This window comes from Caloenas nicobarica, chromosome 7 (genome assembly GCF_036013445.1).
Source record: "Caloenas nicobarica isolate bCalNic1 chromosome 7, bCalNic1.hap1, whole genome shotgun sequence".
Classification (NCBI taxonomy): domain Eukaryota; kingdom Metazoa; phylum Chordata; class Aves; order Columbiformes; family Columbidae; genus Caloenas; species Caloenas nicobarica.
This window is the reverse complement of record NC_088251.1, coordinates 13,781,075-13,794,626: the sequence shown is the minus strand read 5'-3', so window position 1 is coordinate 13,794,626 and position 13,552 is coordinate 13,781,075. Positions and strand designations below refer to the sequence as shown.

General features: G+C 38.7%; 1 protein-coding gene across 4 annotated transcripts in view; it reads right to left on the bottom strand.

Moving 5' to 3' along the window:
- Nucleotides 1-13,128, bottom strand: part of PCGF6 (polycomb group ring finger 6) — a 32,126-nt gene extending 18,998 nt beyond the window's left edge. For 3 of the 4 annotated variants that reach the window (XR_010606469.1, XM_065639214.1, XM_065639212.1), the window contains exons 1-8: nucleotides 12,790-13,128; nucleotides 11,413-11,512; nucleotides 10,031-10,127; nucleotides 9,370-9,425; nucleotides 8,483-8,542; nucleotides 7,763-7,871; nucleotides 4,251-4,278; nucleotides 879-977 (exon numbers count right to left, since the gene is read on the bottom strand). Coding sequence is in view for 3 of the 4 variants with exons in the window: in XM_065639214.1 (XP_065495286.1) it covers nucleotides 879-977; nucleotides 4,251-4,278; nucleotides 7,763-7,871; nucleotides 8,483-8,542; nucleotides 9,370-9,425; nucleotides 10,031-10,127; nucleotides 11,413-11,512; nucleotides 12,790-13,077 (837 nt within the window). In the remaining variant the exon portion in view is untranslated. The remainder of the gene's footprint in view (nucleotides 1-878; nucleotides 978-4,250; nucleotides 4,279-7,762; nucleotides 7,872-8,482; nucleotides 8,543-9,369; nucleotides 9,426-10,030; nucleotides 10,128-11,412; nucleotides 11,513-12,789) is intronic. The other variant, XM_065639215.1, reaches the window with a different exon arrangement.
- Nucleotides 13,129-13,552: the final 424 nt, after the last annotated feature.

Below are 13,552 nucleotides of genomic sequence, written 5' to 3'. Positions count from 1 at the left end.
TTTGTCACCACTGAAAAGGTAAACAGAATGAATAAATACTCATTACTGAGGCACACAGTCATGCTGTATTGTCTCAGACAGTTACTGCTGTATGAAAACACAGCCTTAACTCCAGAGGCAGCACTTCCACCATTTGCCTAATCAGCTCGATCTACCAATAATTGACAGCTTTAAGAATTATTTGCACATTATGAAACTCCTGCACCTTCTCAACTGAATGGTTGCTGAAACATATCAAAGAAATGAAAACTGGTTTTAACACGCAATTCCTATAAAAATGATTGAGAAATATGAAGTCAAATTATTCTGTATCATATTCTGCTCCTTTGAATTCTTATTTGGAGGCACATGCCTACATTTGCATCCATACCTTTCATTTCAACACATCCATCCACGGTATCATTCTTAACTCTTGTTTGCCTCTTCAACGGTCAGCTAAATTTTACTGTTATTCAACTCCTACCTGTCTCTGCCTTCACATCCTCCCATACTCACACACTTTCCTGTCTATATACTCAGTTTTATCTTTAAAACAGCACTATCTTTTGGTTTTGAATTTCGTCTGCTGAAATCTTACGTGGCTCTTTAGAAACTCTATACAAATAATAAAGTATTCTAATGAAAATCTAAACACGTTGCGAATGAGCTGGGAGTGTTGTTCCTCACAGATCACAACATTTCAAACGTTTCATTTTTTGATCCTTATTGCATTAAAAAAAAAAAAAAAACAGAAAAACAAAAAAACCCAAAAAAACAAAACCAAAAAAACCCCCAACTAACATTACTTCTAGACTCTAATGAACGATGAAAATGTTCTGTCTGAACTGCAGGCATTACATTGATCAGTGACCTTGGAAGTGCCACTACAAGTGGGATACCTGACAAGTAGGGTCCAGATCCATTTTTCTTCTGAGGAATTTCTCCACATGTCCAATTGTTGCCTCCCCTGAAACACGCACAAACTTCTTTTCCAAAGGCTGCAAAGAATAAACGTAAGATATTAAGACAATGTACATTTTCAGCCATCATCACTCTTAAATCCCAAACCCAGGTGAAAGCCCAATAACAGAGTGGGACAGCTTAAATTCTCTGGACCCTTCTCTGATCTACTTCCAGATGACCTCATAGGAAAAGGACTATATATGTATTAAGACTCCAGGTTCAAACTTCCTCCTGTTTATAACAACTTTTAAAAATAACCAACTACTGACTTCAGTCCTTTTTCACTATTGAAGTACTGGAGAATGATACTTGCTATTAATGCTGCATAGAAATTAGCTTTACACAGCATTTTAAGAACTTCACACCCCACACAAGCATTTACTTATCAGAAGCACGTGAATGATTTCCTAAAGTTTCCTTATTTAAAAAAAAAAAAAAGAAAAAAAAAATCAGGCTCGTGTACCAAACATGGTTCAGATAATTAAGCCATGTCATTTTATAATGCAAAGAGCTTAAGTCCTTTAGCATTCTAGAAGTATTATGGCTTGGGCTGGAATCAACTTAATAGTCCATGAAATTCCAGAATCAATTAAAATACACTACTACGAGAACACAAGAGCAAGACTGGTCTGAAATATTTTTGTATAATTTCTAAACACTTTCACAGCAAGGACTGCAGTAACAAGACATTTTTTATGCAGCCTCAAAAATTTTAAGGAGTTTTTCTTCTGCGGATAAATTTTAAACAGCTGACTGGTGATACTGGCAGCTAAGCAAAGAGGCACAAAGGCAGAGCAGATGACTGCATTCAGTGTGATAAATGGATTACCTTTTGTGTCAATTAATTGGATTTTTATGTTGACTTCTCAACAGCTGTGATTTACTATTCAAGTTCATCATATTCTTTCAATTTGAAAGAAGGGTCAGAAGGTCATGGACAATCCTTGAATTCAGTCATGAATTTAAATATGTGTTCATGATAACTGTGGCTTTGGAACAATAGTTTGATTTATTCATGCACGAGAGCTAGAATGACAGTCAGACATGATCTAGGCAACCATGCTTCTGCAAGCTTGATGATGCTGAGTTTATGCTTGCTGTATTTATAAATCACAGGTTATGGGCATGGACCCTGTAACCTGTTCTCTCCCCTCCCCATTGAAAAAAGAAAAAAAGGTTGAAAACCCTTCATATATGAAGTTCAACACCTAGTTTAGAAAAATAAGACAGATAAACAGGTCACTGAGGACAGAGCAATGCTAAAAATGGATCAAGGTATGTTTTATGAGAAATACATATGAAAGAACATTTGGAAGGCTGATGAATAAACCTCTTGGTCATGAAGTGGAATAAAAAAAAAGCATTAAGATATAAAGTGTAGTGAAGAAAATAAGGATAGAAAGGAAGAAGAGATACAATGAAGCAGGGGTTTAACATACAGCAAGAAATTTGAAAATGCTGTAGAAAAATACCAGTTAAAAGATGTGGTATTTCTTAAAACTCATATAGATGATATACAAGTCTAAATATACCCATAAGATGAGTGGCACTTCAGTCTATGGATAGTAGGATTATTTGCAGCACAGAACTATTCCTGTTAGTAATGGCAGTAGCCTTTCATCTTCAACATCCTCAAAACACTAGAGTTAAAATGAGTAGGGATACTTATGGCTTAAAAAGGAAACAAAAAAACACAACCCAAAAAACACACAAAAATTCCCTTTTGTGAATCACAAACACTCCTTAACGATGTTTGAGCGAGGTGTCATTTTTAAAAGGCAATACTACTTGCATTGGAATGGCATGTTGCAGAGGAAATAAGTGTCTGACAAATTTTAGTATTACAACACAAGTCATTCTTCTGTGGCCCAAAATGAACAGGACAAAAAACGAAGCAGAAAGAAGGGCAACTATGAGGCAGGAGGGATGGGAGGTGATACAAGGGCCAGAAGATGAAAAAATAGTGTGAAATGTAAAGGTAAAAAGAAAAAAAAATGCTGGGTAGCTGTGGGGTGTAATAGATGAAGAAAATTCACTGCAGACATTTTCAGGAACATTGCCCCCTTCTACAGATTGATTTTGTTTGACGAAACTACACTTGCATTTAGTAAAAGTTCTTATTACTGTATTTTAAAGTTTGAAATTGCCTCCAAAGCTCTGCCATAACAAATCTAATTACTATTAAAAATAGCATGAATAACTGCAATCAAATCTAACGGTTCAGATTCATGCCTGAAAATATATCGATTAGAAATCAACTCAGCTGAAAACATGAAGGAAATTAATAAAATGGTACACTTGGGACAATTAATATTTAAAGTTACTAACAGGCTTTTTTTTCAAATTTTTCAACAATAAAATTTTTCTGCTAACTGTACCAGCTAGATGTCTCTTATATTTTATTATTCTGTGTCATCCCATCCTTTGAGTCCTACAGTTTCAATGCAATGAAAGATTAAATGCAACATACAGAGTAATTTTAAATTACATCTCATTCTTGCCCTTGAACAGAGTCTTGTTTTCTAAACGTTTAGCCAAAATACTGGAATGACACACTCTGAGCATCTCTGACTACATCATATTCTGTGATATGAAATGATATGAAATGATGAAGGCAGCAAACAATGTGCACTTCCTCAATGAACTTGTACCGAAGCAGCTCAGTAAGAAGATCTGTATTGGAAGAAGAGTCTTATTCCTTGGCAGGGATTGGGAACGCTAATTGTTTAGCAGAACAGCCACCGTTCAGACAACAAATGTTGTTAGTGAAAGGATGGAGAAAAGAATAAGCTTTCTGATGACTAAGGAAGTGTATAGTGTAGACAAACTGTATATTTTTTTGTTATATATTTAAGCACATAGCAATCTATTATACTATTTTTATGCTTCCTCTGAATAACCTATGCAAGCTTTCCCCTACAATTAAGAATCTTCTTCAAAAACCAGTATTTTAGACAATGTCTTTGCCTTTGTTTAGGGTTCCAATAAAAGCCATAAGAGAGCACCTTTTGGAGAGAGATGCAAGATTAACAACCTAGAATCACCCAGGTGAAATTTCACCAGTATCGTTTCCATTCTCACACTAAAACTTTAATTACGTAGCCTCAGAAGCATTCTTTTCCTATTCTGTGATGCTATACAATAATAGGTTTGAAAGTACTCTGTAACGCAAGGTTGGTTATTACTATGCTGATGAAAGTTCAGGCTGCACTCAGTGTAAGAAAAACAAACTACATTAAATACATTCAGGCTATACATATTTCTGAAGTAAGACAATCATAACAGAAAAATTCAAATCACATCTGCACCTTAAAATTCCCTGTGCCTTCGTTAGCTCTGAAAAACAAGAGAAAACACAATCAATATTGCTATGGTTAACAGCTATTAACACCCTCAAGCTCTTTATTATAACAGTCACTTACTGATTTAGTAGCCTGGCATATCAAGCTCATTTTCCCAATCAGGCTCTTCCTTTCATTAAACTCTAATACATAGGATAACATTAGACTGAATTTATCTTTTTCTCCTACCCTTTATTTGGTACTCCATTTTTCTTGCGAATTTAGCTATTTATGACTATAACGTTTGTCTACATGAAATGGAAAACAAAACAAAACACAGCCTAAAGCCATTTTTAAATACAACATAACACTCATTTTCATAGGAATAGGTTGTAATATTAATGCTACCCAAACATCCATACTTCACCATCCTTAATATTTGGAACTTTAGCAGACAGTACCTAAGAAGTTGCTGACAGAACATGCCTAACCACAGAAGAGGATTTCTGGGCTAGTTGTTGGCCTTCCAGACTATTTATACCCCAGGATTAATGCTAATGCTATCTAGGAACTCAGGAAAGCAGCAGGTGTTTCTCTGGAAGGTGAGATACACACAAAGGTGGCAAATGACCAAATTCCCAGCTGGCTTCAACAGAGGTCTGAGCATGTGATCTGTTAATACTACTGATCATCTAGACTCCACATCACCATCTCATAGTGCAATGTATAAATTTCTCAATTAATAAGCCCAATTAATGACATTTCACTACTCCTGCAGTGCAGCAGCAAGTATGTACCTATGAGAAGAAAAAAATGCAGCATTTCATTGCACTGGAGAGGTAAATCAAACATCACTCTAAATCGACTATACTTTTACTGACCATTTGATAGCAAAGAAAGGTATTTGTAATGCTTGTGCAGGCCACACTGTAGTGTGGCACTTCAAGTTATTGTAATTGAGTATCTCCACCTCTAAGCATGTACCCGCTACCAGTTAAGTAAAACTATAATCAAATTCTGCTACTGAAATGAAATGTAAAGTTACTAAGAAACAAACATAAAAAAAGCTTTTCCATTGCAGCTCTCATTTTGTTTGATACAGTTTCACAGCCACAGGCAACTATATTATATACTCTACAGACACAATATAGACAGACTTTCAAAGTAACAATTTCCGCTGGCTGGTCCAATCTACTCCAAGTTTTCTCTATCCAAAGAGCTTCCTTAATCTCCCATTGTCAAGAAAAGCTCTTTGATTTTGACCTTCAAAGGGGAAAACATATTAATCCTTAAACATATAAAGTATAAAAGAAGACCAAAGGTAGTAAGTAAAATAAATTGTGAAGTAGATGCTGTTAAGCCATCATCCTTTTTCTGTTAGAAATATTCTGTGCTTCCGTCCATATAAGTAACAGAAACAAAGCTGACACTTTCACATAGTATAGATGGTATTTGCACAGTGTTACCTGCTTTGCTGCCAACACTGGAATGGAAGCTCGAAATAAAACTACCAGAAAAACAAATACGACAGTACAGGTTCAAAAGTAATTTTGTTCTACAGACAGGCAGATAAATGTTTACTAGTTTTGAGATTTAAGTTGTCCAACATCTTCCTCTTGCTTTGAAAAAAAACCCAAAACATACCTGCCGAGAATCACAGGAGGGGAGGAAGTAACCAGGAAACTTTCAGAGTGAAGATCTAACCCAAAGTACTTTCACTACAGTGAGTTCAAACTGTCTCTAATCCTGCAGTCAAGACAATCTAAGGAAACTCTCCTATAGAGTCACCAAGTGTTCCAACCTGAAAGGGTTGCTGGGACTCTGTACTAATTATATAATGTGTTTTAGACCACATTTGTTATAGTGAAATAAGCCTTTAAAAGTACAATTAAAAACTATAATTAAGTTTTGAACGTACAATACAAAACAGTCACACGGTGAAAAGCTATATAGTGTCTTTGTTTTCCTCTCCCATTCAACACAAGGCTCTTGGCTTTACTTATGACAATCCTGCTCTTAATGCTAAAGCATTAATTTCCTCTGTCTCATTTCTTCAACACATGAATGTATTTCCATACCATCCTACTCAGCAGAATGGCAGTATAATACCACGTTTAAAAAGAGGAACCTGAGACAGACTGTGTTGAAAGGTAACTAAGAACTGTAAGTGCCCAATTTGGAACATAAAAGATTGGATTTGTCTGCAGAACATTAGATACAACAGCTTTAGTCTGACTCCCACTGCTTTCAGCTGTGCTTGTGAGCATTCGGCAATTCTGCAAGTTAGGCATACAGAAAATGAACGCTGAAATTAAGCCAGGTATGTGGATTCACAAGGCCATTTTATAGAACAGTCACAGATCGTTCCCTCCTGGATTAGTTTGAAGACCTTATCTTTTCTTCCTGCAATCCCACTTCTCACCCATTTAAAGAAATAAAAAAGCCACATGATGGGCAACACTTAAAAAAAAAAAAACCCAACAACATAAAACCCCACACATCACTCCCTACCTGGCCAAAATTTACCCATGGAGGAAATTTGTTCTGTACTCTGAATAAAATAAGACATGGTAGAAACACTGGACATATTGAAAGACTGGGACATGATATCTACAAGACTGAGACTGAATCAAGATGGTATGCTTTGTTGCTAGAAGTTCCAAATTTCTGATGGCTTGACTTTACATCATTTGTGTAATAGTTTGCTATGATTACGTATTGGAGTCCTCTGAACATTTTGTTCAGGCAAAGTCAGGCCAAAAGCAGGCACAATCTGGGTAGAGAGGCAAGAGTTGCAAAAGACAAGCTGCCTCCCTTCCATAATTGAGGTTCTGCACTGTATGGCACTAGCAGAGTAGTTACAACTTTCAGCCCTTTCTCAATTACGCTGTCTCAATCATAACATATAAATTTACACATGGCCAAAAGAATACAATTTATCTTCCTTGTGTACCTGGAAACAACTCAAGCGTTGGGGCTGGATTTCCCCCTCACGATCCACGGCTAAAGGTAAGTCCTGATACAAAAGCTTCAGCGTAATTCATTAAAGTCTGGGAAACTGTCAGCTAAACTTAATAGTGGACCACATTATTACCCCCACCTATAACATTTACAGGAGCACTGCTCTTGCTGCCCAGGTTGCATTTGCAGTCGCTGAGTTACATGAGCAAGTCCTAACATAGTCAGCATTAATGGTACTGCCACCTACAGGGATTAAGGAACTTTAAGAGATAGGTATTTCATAATTCAGCTTAGTGAGACTATACTACTTCGTTAAAAATAAAACAAACACATTAAGATTTAAAACTATGCTTTTTAGGAAGCTGTTGTCATAGAAAGCCACCTTACACATCTAATTATCTGCATCATCTAGCTATGCATAGTTGGCTTTCACTGTTGCACAGTAAGTTAAAACCAGCTCCCCATCTGCTATTTGAGATGGAGGAAATGAACATTCAATGACAACTAAGAGCCAGTCCGACACACACAAGCAGCACCCTCACATCACCCACTTGCTCTTACATTTGCCCACAACTCACCCAATGAACTCCAGAAGTATGGAGATGTCAAGTTCTGGTGGGATCCGGAACATGGAGCCCAGAACTTTTCGAGGTCTTCCTCTGCTTGCTGGAACTGGCTGTGGGACAGCTAAAATATTCAAATAGCCAAAATGCAAACATAACTTGAAATAAAAGCAGCATAAGATGCTAACATGCGCCAAGCAAAACAGATGAGCTCATAACGAAAGAGTCTGTGCAATTCATCCTATTTTCTTATTACTAAACCAGCTCTTTATACATTTCTTGTGTATCTGAACCAGAGTTTTATTAGCTTCCAGCATGGCACTTCTCCAAAGAGCTGTTTATTTGATAGTAAGACGAGAAATAATTAGACTAATTCCTCATCTGTCAACAGACTCTGAAGTTCTTATTTTTACCCCTTGGTGATGTCCATAATTTATCAAGATCAAGAAAATAAAATTAACACATATTTTATATATATACTTCCTGGTTGCAGGCAAAATAGAATGTGTTTAAAAATAAATCCAGCCACAATCTGGGTTTAACTGCTGCCTTTTCCATCTATTTTTGTAATTGAGAACTGTGACAAGTTACCGTAATCAGGCAACCAAGAATCCCATATTTCCAATACTACATATCTTCTTCTCTTGTAAGCTAATATTTCAAGGAAAGGCCTTAAGAATCAATGGTATTGTAAATATTACCTTAACAGTATCCTCTAAAGTGATGACAGCTCACCTGGTTTGGGCACTTCTAATCCTCTTTCTTTATAGAAGTCATGCATTTGTTTTTTCTCTCCTGAAAAAAAACCAAACCAAAAACCACAGTAGAGAACAGATTGGAATGGTGTTTCAGACACTGAGAATATCTATATAGTTTCTAATGCTCAGAGCAGTAAAAACTTTTTAAGTTCCTACAGACCTTCACCATAACTAGTATTCCAGATGAGGCTGGGACACTTAAGATATCCTAAGAGTTTGTTAGTAAAAACTGGGAAGACATGAGAGAAGCTGGACATAAATCACACTGAAATACCTGCAAAAACTAGCATAATTCTGGCTGTCATGACCCTTTTAATACCATCTATAGGCTGCCCTGCCATGACTGTATTTATACCATCTATAGTTCGTATATATCCATGAGATGTGTATATTTCAGTCAGTCCACATAAGCGGACTGTGCGGATTCATTAGCTCCCCAAGTTCAAGGTAAATGACATGTGACAGTGAACACACTTAATATCAGAAAAATAAATGTGGTAGTGAGGAAAAAATAAAAGCATTTGAAAGAATCAGTCTTGGCAACTTTTTTTCAACTGAGGCAAGTGAACTTGTTAGATGTAATGACATTTGCTGTACTTAAAGAATATGAGGCATGGCTGTGAAATATTATCCAGATGTTTGTCTGGATACAGTAACAGCTGTGTTTCATGAGACAGGGTACATACAAATACCCATAAGAGCATTTAGCAGCCAGAAAGATGCCAGTTGGCACAGCTAATTAAGTAAGATTTATAATCAAATGTGACAAAGCTATTTTAAAGAGCTAACAATAGAAATGGGGCACTGAATTACTGTTTTCTCTTCAGTCATCTCTAAATGGATATAATAAAGAAAGGGACTTACTTTCCTCTAAATTGACAACTAATTTATAGACTATGTCTTGCAGTTGCCGGTCCAGTCTATTAAAGAGAAAAAAACAAAACAAAACAAAAGAGTCTTTGGTGCAATACAGCATGGTTTTCATTAAATTGCAACAGAGATGCCAAATACACTGTTGAAATACAACGTACAAAAAGAGAAGAGTGACACAGCAGCAACTCCGCATCTGCCTAAATTCATGTCCTGACAGCAGGGCTCTAATAGCAGAAGTCATGGAAAGCTAAAAGCATCACCCCTCAAGAATTCATGAACAGTTCAAGAAACTAAAACTCTGTTCTCAGAGCTAGTAAGTATACGATGCCAACAAAGCTTGGTCTAAAAGGTAATCAAAGAGAATAGTGAAGATCTCATATCACCTGTAACAATAAGTAAATGCATAAAAATACCCAGGGTGGGGGGATAACAAACTATAGAAAGGGATACAAACCAGATAAAACAAGAAATTGAGTATTTTTATCTTTGCTATTAAGATGAAGCTTAAATAAACAAAGAACACAATGCATTTCTTGTAACTGTTCCTTCATTTGAAATAGGAAAGCAGTACAAGTCTGTAAATCAAAACATTTAAAAGCAAGCAGCAAAATTTGGAAAAAATATACCTATAAAAATGACATGAATTTGTTACCTGATATTATAAAGGGGCTGTGTCTGATGTACAACAATATTGCATTTTGGACATCTGTTGCTATAGTAGAAGTGTCTCACTATGCAACTTTTACAAACTGTAAAGAAAAGAAACCTCATAAAAGTCACATGTCCCTTATACAACACCATCTGTTTAAGCAAGAGAAGCAATTACACCCAGACTTCTCAATTAAAATTTGTCAGAAACAAAACTAAGCAAGTCTTTCAACTTTAAAACTCAAGTAAACAGCAGCTGTCTGCCTGTACAGGATACAACACTCTCTGATATTCAGTTAGAATTATTCCTATGAATAATCCTAATCCAGTTGACGCAACAGCGGGTGTTCAATGCTGTAATTGTGTTACCCAGAAAAAGAGTAGAGCTAAGACAACAGAATACTGACTGCTGCAGATAAAAGGTCTGCTGAAAAGCATACTACAAGCAGTTTCAGTAGAAAAAACAAGGTACGAAATTATAATTCTGCCATTTTCATTGTATTTCACATGTACCTTAAAAATTTGGAAAGAAAGCTAATGAGTAGAAATATCCAGAATAAATAACTTACTATTGAATCAGCTCCATGTCAGCCTGAACACAAACTTTTCTGCAACATTTACCAGGGAACTTCTCAGAGATCACTGCAGTTGCACTTGCAACATTATGCTGTCATTACTAACAGCTGTGTATTTTCTTAAATTACAAACTGCACTGAATATTACATGGCATAGATCAAACTACTAAGCAGTGCCACGTTAACTAAAAAAAAAAAAAAAAAAAAAATAGACGAGATCTCCCTCTAAGTAGTGTTAGCAGCTGGAAGGACCAGGAAGTTGAGATTCTTGAATTCAGGTGGGAACGTGGGTGTGGCTGAAAAAGTCAGCTCACAGAAAGCGTTTTATTAGCTTTGAGAGAAAATAGTTGTGTTAGCAATGGAAAAACTGCTAAGACAACAAAAGGATTGAGGGGAAAAATAACAAGATAAGAACATTGAAATAAGTTTTTATTATCCACCTATTTCTATTCATCAGGCTATAGACTAACTGTTCCATGGATGCATATAACTATTTGTGTATCTGAAACTGTATTTCCACATGGCTGCCTGCTGAGTTTTGTGAGCTTACAAGCTCATATTGGTAACAATTTAGGAAACTCTCTAGTCCCTTGCGAGCAGGGTCACTCAACTGTCTTTTCTCAGCTACGTACCCAAATTCTTACAGCCTACTTAAAAAAACCAAAAGTATATATATTTTTTCCTTAAGGAACAGAATAAACACACATTCATATCAAACAGAGAATTATCTTTTTGAAGGTAGAATATCTCAACAGCTAATCTTTGTTTGAATTTGCAACTAAACTCTTAGAACGACAATACTGATACTTACAGGTGTGCAGACATTCTGTAATAGTTGTAGCATCAATAAAGTAACCTTTGCAGATGGAACACAGGATGTAAGGGGTCAATTCTGCGAGGTTTATCATACGCTACAAACAAAGACAGTTTGCAAGAGTTTGAATACAAAGGCTAAGCCATGAAATTTCCTGATTGCAGCTTCTAAAATATCACAGCCTTAAACCATGAAAACAATCTGGATCAACACACTAGAGAGTTTTCTTATTTTCTGAAGAATTTAATCTAATCTTCTGAACTGACCTTTTTGTGAACGGCAATCCAATTTGTTTCATGAATCATTTCCAAAAAGCAAACTATAAACTGCCCTTTTGGGAAGAGTTCTTTTGGATAACTCTAACAGAATATTAAATAATTAGCAAGACTGAAGTGGATACTGGTAGCAAATAATACCATTATCTGAAAATGCTCAGCAAGCGTGTTGGGCTCCCCAGTCAAGATACTTAACTAGTGCTGTGTTTTGTTTCTACACACAGTTAGGGTTATACAAATACATATTGAAGCAAAGACTAAAATTTCACTGCTCTGAATTCTGGTTACGAAGCACATTTAGCAGGAATACATACAAATAGTTTCACAATTTTCCTGTTGGAAGTCTACTATTTCAAAAAAAGAACAAATTTATTTGATAGCAATGATCTGAGATCTGTCTGAGAAAGGTAACACATGAGATCATGTTCCATTTCCTGCAGTCTCAAAGTTAGACTAAGGGGCTTTCTTTCTCTCAATGACACCATTTGTTTTGTCCACATGCCACCATTCACCACTCTCTCAGCTACACCAACAGTTTGTAGGGGCTTCATTTAAATGAGACAGAGAAAATGAAAATTGTTAATACTAAAAAGCCTATTAGCATACAGCTTACACTGCCCAAGCAGGGGTCCAGACTCACACCTGGAAGTCTTCAAAAGTCTGCAAAAGCATGTAAAAGTTGAAGTCCACTGCTTACAGGACCTGCCTGAAAACTGACCTCCCGCAGACGCCAGGTGCCACCTGAAGACGTCGTGTTTCACTCCCAGCAGCCTCCCCACAGCAGGGCGGGCTGCCTGCCCCACCACCTCGTGCCCTCCTCACGCTCACATTCCCACCCTCATATCTCACAGCCGCCGCCGCGGTACCGAGCTCCGCACTGGAGCCCGTGGACCCCCCGGCCGGGCCGCCCCCTCCATCCCGGCTGGTCCCGCCGTTGCTGCCGCAGGGAGCGCGCGCCCCCGCCTCGAGCCACACGCGCCCCGCGGCGGCGCGGGGCACGCCGGGAGCGAGGCCCGGCGCGCGACGGAGCCGTTGCTCCGGTGGCGGCCGGCGCGTGCCCTCGCCTCAGAGGACGCTCAGCCCCCCGCCCCGTCCCTACCTCTCGGTCGTCGTCCGAGTCGAGCTCCCCGTCGTCCGTCCCGAACCGAGCCCCGGGGTCACCCTCGAGCTCCTCTTCCTCCATCTCTTCTTCCTCGTCGTCTTCGTCGTCGTCCTCATCGCCGCTGGACTCCGAGCGGCTCCGCTCGAACTCGAAGGGGAGGGAGCGCGACCCCGAACAGCTGGGAGCCCCCTCCATCTCCTGGTCCTCATCGGCCGGGCCCGCGCCTGCTCCATCCCCGGCCGACAGCCCCGAGACCACGGAGCCAACCTCCACCTCCGTGTCCATGGCTCGGGGTGGGGGGCGGAGACCGGGGCAAACGCGGGACCGTCTGCCGGCCGCCCGCGGGGGAGGGCGGGAGCGGTAGTCCGCCAGCGCAGCCCGCCCACGGCGCGTGCGCGGTAGCGGCGCGGGGCATGACGGGAACTGTGGTTTTAGCGGGCACATGCCCGAGGCATTGCGCATGCGCTGAGCCTCAAACAGCAGTTCGTTTTCCTAGCCTGTAGCGCTTTTATCTTGCGGTCTGCTTACACTTGTCGCTCCTCCAGCTATGAACTAACCGGCTTGCTAATGAAGCACAGGCAGTCGTTTATCACAAGAGCACATCAGCCACAATATACCTGTTTCATTCAAAAAAGGTTTAAATTCTGTAATATCAACAAATCTGTATTTATTAAACGCGAATAGAAAAAAGCAATATTCGAAATTCCTGGAAAACCAAGTGAGCAAGCCGTAAGTTATTTAATTCGGAGCAAGGCCCATA